This window comes from Centroberyx affinis, unplaced genomic scaffold (assembly GCF_046629955.1).
Source record: "Centroberyx affinis isolate AG114_WGS23_722 - 3 ecotype Tasmania unplaced genomic scaffold, CSIRO-AGI_Caff_v1 ptg000126l_1, whole genome shotgun sequence".
Classification (NCBI taxonomy): domain Eukaryota; kingdom Metazoa; phylum Chordata; class Actinopteri; order Beryciformes; family Berycidae; genus Centroberyx; species Centroberyx affinis.
Window position 1 is genome coordinate 574,294 of NW_027278827.1, and position 16,311 is coordinate 590,604.

Sequence of the window (16,311 nt, forward strand, 5' to 3'; positions counted from 1 at the left end):
AGGGAGATGGTATTAGTGCTGTGTGCTCTGGAGGAAGAGCTGCTTCACACTAATGAAGCGATCAGGGCCTGAACTCTAAAGAAACCTCATATCCGATTAGTGAGCAGAGATGCATGTAAACATGGCGACGCAGGACGCGATAAGATCACTTTGTTAAGTGCGAGTCTTCCACCGCAAAACGCAAACCGTGGCGCGGCGTTTTGAAGTGTCGCGCCCCGTAACAACACATTTTATGTTTAATCATTTCAATATTACCGTTTCTTTTTTGCCCGCCACGCAAGTGTTTTGAATTAAGATGTAGAACAGAGGAGTAGTATGCAAGCTAATGGGTTAACACTATCCTCTGAGCAACCATTAGGGAGCATGCATGTGTTGTGCAGCAGTGAAAACCACCTGACCTTGTCCGTCCCCGCTGGGCCGGGATGGGACAGCATTTGAACCTGGCCAGTAAAGGACAGGCCATTTGGATGTTATTAAAAAACATTAGAGTTCCTGAAGCCTGTGCTACTCCCAGAGCCATCAGGTAATTTGAAAGAGATCCAGCGAATTTAAGATGTGCAGATGTTTTCGCTTTAAAACTGGCATCTGTTTATGCAGACACACTTTATGTTCGAAAAACCACAAAGGACCTCCAATAGGTTTTATGGAGCAGTATTAGCCAGAGCAGTCAGCTTTGTAATTGTGCCGCACCAGGTAATGAGAAAATTGGTCACAAGCAGCGTTCCCTGTAGATGTAACCCGAAACATACAATTTTGCACAGCATGCTCAGTATCTACAGTATTTAGTTGTCTGTGCAGCGCTGCCTGAGCTCCTGTGCTGCTTTCAGTAGGTCGAATGACAAATCCCAATCTAAAAATATAGTTTTAAGACCACAGTTTCCATTCAACAACATAGCACAGCTGTAAAAGTAGTGTGTAGTAGTGTGTGTGTATATATATATATATATATATATATATATATGTATATAGGTAGCATGCTAGTATACAGTGCTGAAGAACAAAAATGGACTCAGTAATAGCATGGGAATGTCTTTAGACTGCCAATAGAAGTATGTAAACGGTCGCATTTAACTAACAGTATTATGTAAATTAGTAAACAATGTGTAAACCCTCTGTATTAACGACTCTCTATTTTTTTCTTTCAAAGCAAATAAATTCAAGACGAGGTTGAAAGAAAATAACATTGTCAAAATATCTAAGTCTGGTTTTCATAAAAGTCATAGGACTGAGACTGGCAGACTGTCTCTGAATTACTGATGATGATTTCCCGATGAATGCAGAGTAATCCCTGTTAGTGCTGCTTGACCTAAGTGCAGCTTTCAACACAATTGACCAAGGTATTATAATTAAAAGATGGAGGATTTGGGTCATTATCTCTGGGACTGCTGTGGACTGGTTCTAATCTTACCTGTTAAACAATTTTCAGTCTCTAATGGTGAATATACAATATGTCTTAATATTATGTGGTGTGTCTCAAAGCTAAATTTTTGGACCAATCTAATATATTGCTATATTTACAGTCAGTGGACAAAATAATGGAGACCTCTACCACTATATGAATATCATAATTAGGAGTAGGGCCACTATTTGCCTTCAGAACAGCTTCAATCCTTCTTGTCCTGCTGTCATGCTGCATCCTGAACTGTGTGCAGTGGGATATTGGGCCTTTCTTAAAGGAAAGCCTCCAGCTGTTTGAGGGTTAAAGGGAGTGGAAATCTATTTCTCATAATGTTCAATAATGTTTACATCTGGTGACTGGGACCATGGAAGTTGGACTTCATGCTGCTGTCCATGAAATCACTCTTGAATTAGATTAGCAGTGTGTGTATGGGGGCATTATGATCTTGAAATATGGGAACATCATGAGGGAACAGCATTGTACAAACAATTGTGGTTTGACAACTGTAATGCCTTGTTCTCTTATCTCAATACAAAAAAAAGCCATAGATCCAGATTGTGCAGAATTGGACTAAATACACGTTTTCTTACCCCTAGCTCCTGGTTGCCTGCTAGTTTTATAAGCGATTTTAAGATTTTATTGATTACTTTTAGCTTTAAGCTTGGCTAGCTACATCTCAGATCTTTCTGTGATCTGGAGAGCAGCTTGAGATCCTCAATCAGGCCCCCTGGCTATTCTGAAGTTTAAGCTTAAGACCAAAGGTGATTGGGCCTTTGTTGTTCAGGCCCCAAGGCTTTGGAGGCTCTGGCAAAATCAGTGTCATTTTTAAAATCACCTCTTAAAAGACATATGTATAGACAGGATTTTATTTAATTTGTTTTTACCTGTTTTATTCCCATATTTCCCTGTTTTGAACTAATTCATATCTGGCATATTTATTTTTGTTTGTTGTTCGTAAAGCATTTTGTTTTCTGTATGGAAAATTGTATGATGATGATGATGATGATGATGACGATGGTGATTAGGGGTCCAAGCACCACAGGAACCGCAGAGCTGAGAATCAAATTTTGTTTTTTCCTCATATTTCTTGTCTCAAGGCGAACCCACTACACATACTGGTTTTCATTTCCACCATGATATTTCCTCCATTTTGAATTTCATGCAAAATAGCTAACTGCAGACGAGAGGTAAGCTATCGTCATTTCATTTAGTTTACCGCTTGGTGTTTCCTTGCTTGTATGCACGGATGTATGGATGTATTAATGTATGGATGACATCAAGGTTCATAGTTTATATAGCAGCAGCCCATGCACAAGTGCACTCGCGCATTCAAGTTTGTTGGCACCAGCTTGAGCTCCTGTTTTTGCCGCATTTGAAATGCGAAATGGGTTGTTTATTTGTGTATTCTGAGCACCACAATCCATTTTCCATGCCACATTTTCTGCCACAGCACAGCAGCTGTTTTAGGCCACAGGGCGTTGCCCAAGAGCCTGAAAATGTTGCCCTACGTGTCATTGACTTTCAATAGGAAGTATCTTCTGGAACCTACATGAAAAGAGGGTCCTGTACCATACTTAATTGGTTTGGCATGGGGGCCCGAACTTGGCTTTGTCCATGTTGTGACCCCAAAGTATTTAACAAGGTAGCAAGAAAGATTTTTATTAGAAAAAAAGATCAACAAAGAAAACAAGTAGGCCAAGGCCAAATAGCAGTTACCCTACTTATTGGAAAACTGAAATGGTCTTCATAGACTTCAAGATTCAAAACTACTTCCATAAAACACAAACCCCCTTAAGTTCCCCTCCTTAACATACTCTATATTAATCAATTTTAGTGTCCAGCAGATATCTCACAGAATTTATTGTCTGTGTGTGAAATTGCTAGAGGATCAGTTCAAGTGCTCCACTGATGCTTGTTTTCATTTGACTGAATAAGCTCTTCTGACCTCAGCTTTCACCTAAAGCATTAACAGACACTCAAATTAAAGATGAGATGTTTTTATTTCCAACAATATACCAAATAGATACATTTTGGACCTTCGTAAGGGCTCTACCATCATGTTGTTGAAGTGTGTTTAGTGAATAGCACATATCAGTAATCCTATCTGAGCGGCCCTGCAAGCCATTTCTGGGTCAAGACCAGTTGAGAAAACACAAGTGGAGCATGACCAGGATTATCACGTTCGGTCTGCCACACAGCTTCTGGCCACAATCTCAACGTCTCCTTCAACCTCATAGCTCTCTGCACAGTGAGATTTCTACTTTTTAAATTCAACTTTAAAGTTAGAAAATCTGTAATTCTACCTGTGTGAATGACATGCATCTTATTTATGCTTAAGGAATCTGTAGATTGAGGTATTACATCTACATAGATCATCATATACATCTACATATATAGTTTGACTGTACAGTATAAGCCACTCTTTAATAGAAAAGACTCTTTGAGGTGAACTGAATCTCCAGGTACCAAATTACTAATGCTTTCTGTAGGGATTCTGGTCCAATACTACCCCCCACCACCTTGTACTCCCCTCAACATATAATACTTTAGATATTGAGGACTTGGAGGGTTTACAAAGGCACAAGGGTTTACGTGACATCTTGAGTGTGGTTGAGTTTTAAAAATCGAATTCAAACTGTTGATGAAATTTATCTTGTGCCCAAAAGCAATTTCAGATCCACTCCCAGAACTTTAATCTGTCTCAGAACTGTATTAGAAAGCATTACCGCTACCAACAAACAGTGGGCAACTGCAACTACAGGAGATGGCGTTGCCTCTGATAACTGGACTGTAATAGCCCCCTTGTTTGGAGAGCAATATTACTCTCTTGGTCTTCACATCTAATAGCAGAAAACAAATGTTTAGTAAGTGGAGATAATACAAGAACACTATGTTGTACGCCTCCTCACTCAGACTGACCTCCCAGGGAAGCAGACGATGCTGGGGAACAATGTTGTCCTGTGTACCATTCTCACACTGACATACCAGACATGCTCCTGTGTCCATTTCCCATTATGTGACAAGGACCTATTTCAGATTGAAGTGATCCAAACAGTGATCTGCCACTTGAGAGAACTGTCTTTGAGAACAGAGGTCGAGGGGAGCCGCAAGGACGAGTGTCCTACAGATGCCATATCCAACTGCTCCTATGTTTCCAATGGCACTTGAACTGAAATAGGCACGCTCAACAGGGGACAGGCTTCAAGATTCTTTTTTTTTTTTTTTTTTTTTTGTCTCATGCTTCAGAAAAACTATCATGTCAAAGCTGGAGTGCCTGTTGGTGTGTCGGTGCGTGTGTCAACAGAGCAGCGATGGAATTCACAACCCTCAAGGCCGCTGATGTTGGTGATGCTCCCCTGTTGCATAGTGATTTGTTATACAGTTCAAATTCAGGACGCTACATTTAGTCAGGATGCTCATGTGCATGTCATATCTAAATGATGATTGTGTGGTATGAAACGACTTGTCTAGCCACAGCATGAGTTTTTGTAACAATCCAGTCGTAGGAGGTCATGGTCAGAAATAAGGAATCATTTATTTATCAGGGCAGTATGCGATGCATACTCTCAACAATCAATTATCAACTATCATTCCTTCAAGTATGCAACTTTTTGCCTTGAGGCTGCGCTGTACATTGTTAGTCCTGCCCTCCTCCCCCTCAGTTGGGCATTCCTGCCCCAACACTTGCCACTTATAGCCTGAGGCTGAACCAGCATCCATAAAGCCTCCACAGGTGTTGAAGAAGCAGACAGCGAACACATTCAATCCACAATTAAAAAAAAACATAACGCTGATGTTCACCATGTTTTTGAACATTTGGCTTAAATGTTCTTACTTTTCTTACTAAATAACAGGCAAGGAAACAAGGATAAAATGAGTAAAAGCCAAAGATCAGAACAGAAAGGCCGTATGATAAAAGTACGTTTTAAGAAGTGATTTAAAAGATGATACTGACTCTGCCGGCCTGAGGTCCTCAGGAAAGTGGTTCTAAAGTCTAGGAGCCCTGACGGTCACCTTTTGTCTTTAGCCTGGACACAGGAACAGTCAAAAGGTGCCTTGAGGATCTAGGGCTGCACGCAGACTCACAAGAGATCAAAAGTTCAGAAAGATAACAAAGGGTCAGTAAAATCTTAAAATCAATTCTAAAATGAACAGGCAACCAGTGTAGAGACACTAAAATGGGGAGATAGTGTATGGGCCCATCTCTTAGTTTTGGTTTAAAGCCTTGCTGCAGCATTTTGAACACACTGGAGCCGTTCTCTACCTCTTTTTAGTTCAGGCAGGTAAACAGGGCATTGCAGTAGTCAAGGCAAGATTAAATAAAAGCATGTATAATCCTCTCTGTATCGCTGAAATTCAAGACAGATCTAATTTTTGCAATGTTCCTGAAATGAAGAAAGCATGACTGAGCCAGCTTTTTACTATGTTGCTCAAAATGAAGGGTCTAATACAACTCCTACGTTCTTGGAGGCAGGCTTAATGTGTTGACTTAGTGCAGTGGTTCTCAAACTTGGGTCCGGGATCCCCCAGGGGGTCGCAGGATAATTTTGGGGGTTGCCGAGATGATTTATGGCATAGGAAAAAACATATTTCTACTATACACATTCATTATCATGTGTCATTTTTCTGATTTTTCAGCCTCTAGGCCTCCTCTGATAATCAAATGAAACAATCTGAAAAGGGAAAATCATTCTTTGGATGAACTGTTCACCACTCTGCATATGCAGCCAGTGATGGAGGTTATAAGCCAAAAAGGTTGAGAAGTACTGATTTAGAGGACCAAGGGCATGCCAAATTTGGCTGGATGTGCACTCAGGCCTGATAACAAGGACTTCAGTTTTGTCCAAATTTAGCTGTGAAAACTTCTTCTGTTAAACTGTTAAACTATGCAGAGAGGCCAACTTATTTAGGTCACTCGGCTTGACTGAGAGGTATAGCTGGGTATCATGGGCATAGCAATGGAAGAAGATGCTATGCTGCCTAATTAAGTGACCTAGAGGGAACATATACAGGGAGATCAATATTGGTCCTAGAATTGAACCTTGTGGCACACCACTGCGCCCGCAGCTAATGTTATATGCCCCAAAACTTCTCTAACATCATTGAAAAGCCAGTGTCAGGGAAAGAGGGGGATAGACTTGTACACACAGGGTCACAGACAGACACAAATTGATAATGTATAATATATCCTATGTATTTATTGTTATTTTAATGTCCAAAAAGTTGCATATTGCGGCTTTAATTCTACACTGGCTCATAGTCCTTTGAACTACAGCTCTCTTCTTAACTAGACAGAAAGCCTTCACTCTACATTGGACAGTTTGGCTTTTGATTATCACAACCAGTTTCTTATACTGATTTTAAGCGCAATGATTTTCCACTAGTGATAGCATATTTCAGAAATCTCCATAGCCAGCTCCAGGCAGTCACTTGCGTCATGGCAGGAATTGAGCAGACCACAGTCAAAGTCCATGCAAGAGTCGTCATCATCGCTGGGCATAGACTCCACTGTGGTGACGACCTGTTTGTAGTTGGGGCAGCAGTGATTGGCAGCTCTCCCACAGGAGCCGGGCACCATGAGGATCATATCATAGAACCTGCAGAAGAGGCAATTCAGGACGATCCCTGCACAGTCAACTGAGGGAGAGACACACAGACAAGAAACAAATACAAAATGCAGCTCCCTTTATCTATCCAGTATTCTGTTTATTTTTTTGCTCCACTGTTGGTCTTTCACAAAGACAGATACAACGCTTGCAACCCCGTCAGACCATTGCAGTGATCCCCTTGAAAGTCTGATCTGTAATGAATACTTAAATATGTTCAAACCATACCTTGGGATTTTATCTTTTAAGACATAGATCATCTGTGTTACTATAAGAGCTGCTGGTGTCTGTCTTCACTTATGTCTTATAACATTTTAAAAGCCTCCTCTCCCTCCCCGGGCGTTCCTTTACACATGCATAATTTAAGAAATCATCCCCTGCTCCCTTACAGAGAGACAGGCAAGGAAGCTGTTTGGAGACATAATCAATTACCAGAAGTCTCTCCTGTATACTTTGCCAGGAGCATTTCCAAGTTGCATTGTGGTTGCTGTGAAGCAATGTGCTTTGCGCCTTCCCAGCAGCCTTTGCGAAATGGTGCCCCCATGGGTGCGATGAAGCGTGAGATCACCGGACGAGGACACTGACCATGAACAGACAGCGCTCATCAGAGACGTTTTGTGGTAAGGCCTCCTTATAACTGTTGACTAGTTCATGTTGCATGAGGATGTAGCCTAGACAGAGTAATATTCATGCAATGAGTGAGAGACTACTGCATGCATGTAAGTTTAAAAATATGTTTTTGAAAAGCATATAAAAGCAGCAATAAAAACTTAAGTATAACATTTCAAAAAACACTATCTTAAATGGATTTCTTATTAAATGCCTAACACTGTTTACAGATTTTTTCTTAATAATTGAAGTCCATAGGTACCTACAGTATGTAATCTATTATGTTGCTTCATCTACAGTAGTGAGTCTCTCTACTCCTGTGGCCATTTTTACATTAGATTTTCTCTTTTTTGCTGTCGTTTCATTATTTAAATTATTCACACATTTTCATAATTGATTATATGAACTGCATTTAAGCATTCTCACAGCATGGTGAGGTATAAAGCTTGCAATTTGTCAAATTTTTTATTCTGTCTGTGGCATTATTATTCTGTATATAAATCATAATTTATTTCATCAGTATAAAAGCTCTGTTTGAATGAAAAACTAACTAATTAATTCTATAACGGTTTTACTGAGGACTCAACACAACATTTTTTTTTTTTTTGCCTTAAGTAATAACACATTCCAATTAGTGTCCTTGTCCAGAGGGGTATGGAAACAGCACTAAGGCAGACCACTATTGTGGAATTTTCACACTAGGACTGTGTGTGCAGTTAGAGGAAATCAGACTGGTGTGATTGAAGTGCCGGTGTCACTAACCTCCCATGTCGCTCTGCTGAGAAGAGGAGAGAGAGTCTGTGGTGGAGGAGGAAGAGCAGGAAGGCCTCCTGAGGTACATTTTCATGGCGAACAGAGGGGAAGTGGAGCTGTCACACTCCCTGGGCTGCCGAGAGTCTGTGTCTCTATTGGTCTCCCCAGGCTCAGTCTCAACCATGGCACTGAGTCTCCAATCACTGACTTGAGCCTCACTTTGGATCCTTTCTGTCCGAGAGAAGAGATATTATCCCCTGAGCATCCAAAATGTGTGAGCAACAAGTAGGGTTTGATTGAATTTTGAAGGCCAATATTGATATTTTCTGACTAAAGCTTCCAATAGCTAATTTGTGCTGGTACTTAAAGGGGCAATAAGATTTATATATGATCATATATCATATATCATATATTGATATATGATTTTTACTGTCCCATAGCACAAAAATTAGAATAATATATCTGCAGGGGTCTGATAGGGTTGTTGATCAATACCAATGACTCAATGCCAGGTGCTGATTTCTGACTTTCAAAACTCACTTTCTGGCCCTGTATTCTGTTCTGGAACAAAAACTCCCCACCCATTGTAATTTCAAGACCCTACCCATCCCAAAACAACAAAGCAAATGACAAAGCAATATCATTATCCAACTATGTGAAATGGGCATGAAATCTGAAACACAGATTGCGTGTTGTGGACATGAATTCTGTGAACATTACATTCCTTCACCATGAATTAGATTATGTGACAATAGCATGAATTGTACACACTGTTTTATCTTTTTTGTCAAGTGAAAAGGTAGCTAACAGTTAAGTTTAGTCAGCTAAAACAACTTAAAGTTGGGGTTATAGTTAAGGTAAAGGTTAGACAACTGCAACTGGTTGGTTAAGGTTAGGGTTATGGTTAAACTTTCACTAAAAATTAAGACTTCACTAACAATAGAAAACTCCCTGACATGACTTGGGAATTAAACCCTGATCAGGGAGTTGAAGGCAGATGTTTATGTCCAACCACAACGCCCTTACTTTCTACCATGCAATGTCAAACTACTTCCTGTTTCTAGTTGTGTGTCTTCCAAGTTATTCTTTCTGGTGAATTTCACACACTTTTTGTGCAGGAAACACATATTTGCAAGTCATTGTGCTCATTTCACAACATTTCGGGAGACCAGCTTCCATTATCACAACATTTTGCATTGTGATATGTTACCTCTTCACTCCACATTTCTGTTGGATCTCAGCTCTAATTATCTAGATTACTCGTCTCTATTATTCGTGATCAGATTCATTTGTGCACCACAGCCAGCTTTGGATTTTCAAAACTGGATAATTGCCATAATCTAGGAAGTCCATATATGCTGTGTGCAAATTTCACTGAGATTGGATCAACTTTGCGGGAGAAATGGCAAAAATTTGGTTTTGCATTTATTTCAGGTTTTACAGGCTGGTTTTATGTAGCTGTGGCCAGAGAGAAAACATCATATCGTTGTCTACCATCATATCGATGGTGGGCAACATGACTGACTGACATTGAATAAAATCCCAGTATCGGCCCGATATATCAGCAAACTGATATATTGGTCTAACCCTATAGCAACTAAATCGTCTTATGACTTTACTACCAATTGTCTCTGAGCACAGTCTTGTCTTGATGATGACTCACAGCATCCACAGACTTTCTTGTGCAATAACCTGATTCCAAATACCTGCAAATCAGCGGAAACGTTTCACATCATCACTTTGAAATGAATGCCTAAGTAAGTAGCTAGCCTTTGATGCAGGAGAACAGGGCAGGAGGATACTCTTTGAAGTTATCAATAAGGAAGATTATTCAGTGCATGGAAATTATGATTGCCGAGTGTTACTTTGCGGCTTGACACTAACTTGGAGAACAGCTTGGTCATAACCCGCCCTCTACGGAAGCCTATTTGCCACGGCGTGAAACTAGAAACGGAGGCGTACGGCTGTCGGAGCGTCATGATGTGCCACTCTGGGAAAAGGCAGCATCATCTAACTAAGATACATGGAACCAGCAGTTCAGTAGTCGTTAAAATTCTGTGGCTTCTGAAAAAGTGGAGGTAAATGATTGAAACCCATTACTACTCGCACTATACAATGTACAATTTGTGCCTGAAGAGCACCTCACATCTATTCTAAAGACATTGGTAAAAGACAAGTTTTTAAAATCAGAAAGCAGGACATGTAGTTAAGCTGTAAAATTTCAAGAATGTGGGCATAATACATCTGTTTATTAACATCTGATTTGAATAGATATTAATGAATTATTGCTTTGGCTGGCAGACTGTTTACTTTTTTACCAGCTATTTCAAATGAATTATTTACCGCTCTTTTCTCTCTATTATTTAACAGTTAATGTCTAATGATTTATTCACACTCTGGACACATTTTTGAAGCTAGAATGAGCAGTATTTGTCTCACCTAAATTGTTGAAAGAGAGATACAAATGGACATTGCTTAGGGCTGTATTGGCTATTTTCAAGATTTCATTAGCTCTTTTTGAGTAGGTATGAAGTAACATTGTTCAAAACAGTTGCACATGTATAGCCTTTTGTCAGCTTGAAATTTCCTTTCATCTCTGCATTAGAAGTGTCTGTGTTTTGTGATTTGTCTGTCATGACGCTGACTGTGATTTAAGTAGAGCTGAGGAAGGCAGGGATTAGTATTTGAAGTACAATGATGCTTCAAAACAAGTTAAAAAGAACTTCAAAATCAATGGGGTCTGCCGTAGTCGAGCTGAGAAACAGCGTGATGCTCCTGGGTTATCTAATGAATTAAGTAAGGAGTGCAGCTGGTCCATGCCCATGACCATTAGCTGATAGAGAAATAAGGCCTGCAGGCATGCTATGCATTTTTCAGGTTTTGTTCCAATGTTACACCAAGCCTGGCTCACTCATTAGGCACCACATTCTGAGCTGAGGATAATTTCACTTCATGTTTTAAATCAAAATGCAAACTCAAATTTGCTGCACACCATAACTATTGAACAGAAAACAACTACACTATGTATGTAAGCAATACTGGACTAACTAAAACAGAAACTGACAATGCCCATTTGCATCATTTCTACAAAACATAATTAGTTGGACAACTTGTTTATTCCAAAACAGTGCAGTTGTTTTCAGGTCAGACGTCTCAATGAAATATCTGGCACAAGATAGAAGTAAACTTTTTAAATAATACCAATACCAGCAGCAGCGAATCATGGGAGAGAGAGACCATCAATACTGCCTGTCTACTCCTGTTGTCAAGCATGAAATTGACTACCGTCGGTTATCATAACAGAGTTTTACAAGGTTACATTAAGTTAACACTGTTTTATTCCATAGGCCTAAGTCACATTTTAGAAAACTTACCATCTCTTACCCAAGTGGAGTTCTCCTCTCCAATGCTTTCCCTTCCTTTGTCTTTTGCATCAGCTCTTGCAGTCATTTCATCTGCCATCTGGTCCATTGCATCACAAATCAAAAATGCACTTAAAATGACAAACCTGATTATCTCTAACAAAAAATACTGAGCTATGCCCGACTGAGGCCAGTGTAACTTAATGTCTCAACACGGTGTTGAAAGAGCTGGGCGTCCTCCTGCACTCGTCAGGTCCTGGGATGAGATTCTCACACGGCTGGAAGCGATCTGGTCTACCTGTCCTGTCTGAGGGATTGTCAGCAGGCAAGTGTTGTAAAGCAGAAAGTAAACACAAGGCAAATCATCCTGTACACTGTCCATTTGGCCCGCTGCCTAAGCCACTCCAATGTTCCGATGACGTTGGCAAAAAATACTGTAGATCCTCTTATCAAAACATCAGCGTGACAAACTCAGCAACATTTTCTTAGTGTTATTTCTCTTCTTATTAGCCTGCCAGGTTTATGAAGTGATTCAGCGTGATAAAGCCAAAGGAAGTATCTGAATACAGAGCATCTCTTATAATAAAAGAGTTATAGTAACCTTATAGCACATATTAAAAAGATACTATACAAATATCACAGCAAAATTTAAGTCCCTATAAGAATATTATAGTGATACCACATGAGATATACTGTATGATATGAAATATCATAAAGTAGGGTCCCTACTCACTATAGAACAATACAGACACACTTTAAGTCCCCATAGGAATATTTTGCAATATGATAATATCATAGTGATACCATAGCAGATACAAAATACAATTAAGCACCATTTAAATTCAATTATGAATACTACTGACACACTACAAGTCCCTATACAGATATTTTGGAATATCACAGGAATGTAATAGTGATAGAGGACAACAAACTATAAACACTATAAATCCCTATAGGAGTAGTGATTTGTTTTTGTTAGGGATACCAGTATTTGACCATTAGTGTAAAGCAGAGGTAACATAGTAGCACACTTGCATGCTCACACACACACACACACACACACACACTAACACACATAACACATCTCATTCACTTCTTCAAGGCTGTGATTCTGCTAAACATATGCATGAGGCAGTGAGTGCCAGTTTGTTTGTTAGGGTGAAACATGCGGTGAAACACGGATACTGAGCTGCATTCAAATTTCTCCGAATACAAGCCAACCAATTTACTCTAATTAGGCTCAACACTAGAGTTGCATTTTAATAGACGCCCCGCTGTGTTTGCATATGTTTAGAGAACAAGAGCCATGCTAATTGAAAAATTAAGATGTGAGAGTATTTGTCTATTGGGCTCCCACTATGCTATGCTCAGTGTAAATATGACTCCTGAAGAGAACTTCCAGAGAGAGTTTTTAATGCTCTTTCTCTCTCTCTCTCTCTCTCTCTCTCTCTCTCTCTCTCTCTCTCTCTCTCTCCTCCACTCTCTCTTTGTCTTGTGACGATGACACAATGCAACAGAGGAAAAAATAAATCCCACAGTGTGCTCTTGTGTTCTTGAGTAGACCTATTGTGAGGCAGGGTATCAACAGGGATATACTGACACATCCCACTGCTCGGTCTTGTTGTTGGTCCTCACTGTGACAGCAGGTTTTCTTTCATTGGTCAACGTCAATCACACCGTTAGTGAGGTGCGGCGGGTGGCGTGCTTAATTTGGCTCTCATGGAAATGTGCTCGCGGTGAAATGAGCTATGTGGCCCTGTGTCTGCAGAAAAGTCACGGTGGCTGACACGGCACCCCATTAGAGCCTTCCTTAATGTAGACCGAAGTGACGGCCTGAGATCAAGTTCAGGTACAAATTACACTACATCTAAGTGACAGCTTTCTGACCCCCTTCACCGCACTTACAGTCCACTCCATTATTTACGGTTGTAAACAGGTACCCATATGCAGCACCCCACCCCACCCCCCCCTCTCAGCCTCAATCTAGCTGTGTTGAAGCTTTGTGTGTGTAGTGTATGTAGTTGTTCCTTGAGCTTCTCCACCCTGTTTTTCAAGCTTTAAAGGAGCGCACCGGGTTTTTGGGAGATTGGCCCGTTGGTCAGTGATAAGAACACAGACACCAAAATCGTCCATGTGTCCCCGGTAAACACTCACTTTGGGGCTCCGTGCTAACTCTTTAGCAGACACTGTGTTGAGTGATAGTAGGCGACTAGCATGAACTCAAAAGTGAGAAAATGAGAACTTGCAGCAGCTCTAAAGCTAAAGGGTAAGTTATTTTAAATGATATGTGACTAAGTCTGACAGTTTTGTGTAGGAGATTGGAAAACAAAATATTACATAAAAATAACATACTGTTTTAAACTACCAGGGGCTATTTGTTTATATAGGAAGTGAATATGGTCGACAGCTGGAGACTGTGTACAGCTAAAAATCAATATTTCATGGTTGCTTGCATGGAGTTAATTTTTCATTTTTAACATTTTTGGATCTACAGACCATATAATAAAAAAACACTAACAACCCTTTCTATAAAGTCAGTCCTGGATTATAGTTGCGTACTATCACTCAGCATGCTAGCATGGAGCACCCAAGGGAACAATCTACCGGGGAGACATGGATGATTTTGGTGTCTATGTTTTCATCCCTTAAAGGGTAAGTTGCCAATGAGACAATCCCAATGAGGCAAACTGTATTTCTTTTATGCGTGGGGGGGATTGCAAGAGCTCCAGATCACCTTGGAGGGGCGACTTTACATTTACACACTGCATGTGTGTGGTCTTGGCAGGTGTTCATAGAACTGAATGGGAATGATGATATTTTTTTGTGGTTTTAGTTAAATGTCTTAGTTTGCTGAACATACTGTTGGTGCAGAGGTGTGCCCTTTAATGAGGTCCATGGAGAATAAGTGTCACACTTGGCTCTGGTGATGAGAGCAGACTCCCATGTCACCTTGAGGCAGACTAAGACAAAGGGAAGATGAGACTTGATGTCATATTCACTCTCTCCTTGTAAAAATGGTTAACCCAGGCAAATCAGGTTTGTTATAATAGGCAGATGTCATCATCTTCAGCTAAATGAAAGGTGGAAGTCAAATGTTTTATGGATGACAAATTATTGGAGTAGTTGATTCATTTAATGTTACATAAAGAAACTATAGGTTTCTGACAGCATATTGTGACTCTAAATCCCTTTGCTACAAGAATGCTTGACTTGTTACATAATAATAGTCATATAAGTACATTCCTGATTCCTAACATATAATAAATAATAAGACATTATAATTATTATTACAAAAAAGATTAAGATGATTTAGTGATTGTCAAAGATTTGACTTAACCTTTTTAGCATGACATACAATAAGAACATATTGTTGTCAGTGGAAAATTTAAATATACCAGAAAGTAAATGTCAATCATTAAATAAATGTACTGTTTTTGTTTGTTGCTGGATAAGTACATAACAATTTTGTTACGGTACATTCCTAAATTTGAGAATTGACAATCCCAAAATGTCCTCAAAATTTTAAATGGTTTAGATGGTCTACAGTCTAAATTTGCTAACCGTATAGCCCATTCATTCAGCAAAGGAAAAATTAAAGCTTGAAGTGGACATTCATTTCATTTTCAGTTTATTTCTTGTTTCTCAGAATGGTGATCTAAACATTTCCCAGTATTCTGTGTATTAACTGTTTTAACCACTGACTTTTTTTAATATCTGTTTGCACATCAACTTTCTTGTAACAAGAGAGAGAGAATTACAATTTACAATTTCTCTCTCTCTTGTTACAAGGAATAGCAATAGTTTGCTTGCTGAAGCAAGCACACTAAAAAGAGGGTAGTAGGCCTACAGCTTGCCTCCAATACTAGTATTTCCATACAGGATTAGGTGATAATCCCATATGAATCACCATGAAGATTGAACCATGCTTGAGAAGGGATGAGCCACTGTTGGTAAGACACATTTGGAGAGATGTTTCAAAGAGTACATTTCTGCAGGAGTTATTCATGGGCTTCATTAACTACTACAGATTACTGTGCGCCTTGTTCTGATCCACTTACAGTAGTTCTACCTTATAGTAGAGCTCACCTTGTGTGCTTTGGGGAGTGCTTCCACCCAACCCATTAAGCACACAATAATTCATTTTTAAGCCATTTTGCTCTAATTGAACATGTCTGTTATATTCAGTTTTTTCCAACATCTTTAAGGACACCTGCCTACCTTTATGACAGCCAGATAGGGAGGGGAAAGAAACTCCTGCTGGTTGACATTGAGAAGCGAAATCACTGTTTCCAAATTAAGATTGTAGATAAATGACCTTACAAAAGAAAGGAAATCAAAGAAGTATGGGAATGGGGTAAATTGGATTCTTTGGCGTCTAACAGTATATGACTTAAACCAACTGGGGATTCTCTCGACAGTGGAGGAAGTGTGAGTTTCCTAAGGCAACGGTCCCACCTGGGATCTCCTGATGATCCATGGGGTCTCCGTAAAAAGCCTTGAAGTTATTCAACCCACTAAAAGGCTAAATAGATTTTTTTTCTATTAACATTTAGGCTGTATTGCTCTGATTTCAGAAGTTCTA

At 39.7% G+C, this 16,311-nt stretch overlaps 1 protein-coding gene across 1 annotated transcript; it reads right to left on the reverse strand.

Annotated features, from left to right (window-relative positions):
- Window positions 1-6,779: 6,779 nt before the first annotated feature.
- On the reverse strand, window positions 6,780-8,551 carry mdfic2 (MyoD family inhibitor domain containing 2). The gene is made up of 2 exons (XM_071529388.1): window positions 8,377-8,551; window positions 6,780-7,036 (listed from the first exon to the last, which is right to left on the reverse strand). Exons 1-2 carry the CDS (start codon window positions 8,549-8,551, stop codon window positions 6,780-6,782), a joined length of 432 nt encoding a protein of 143 aa, XP_071385489.1.
- Between the last annotated feature and the right edge of the window lie 7,760 nt (window positions 8,552-16,311).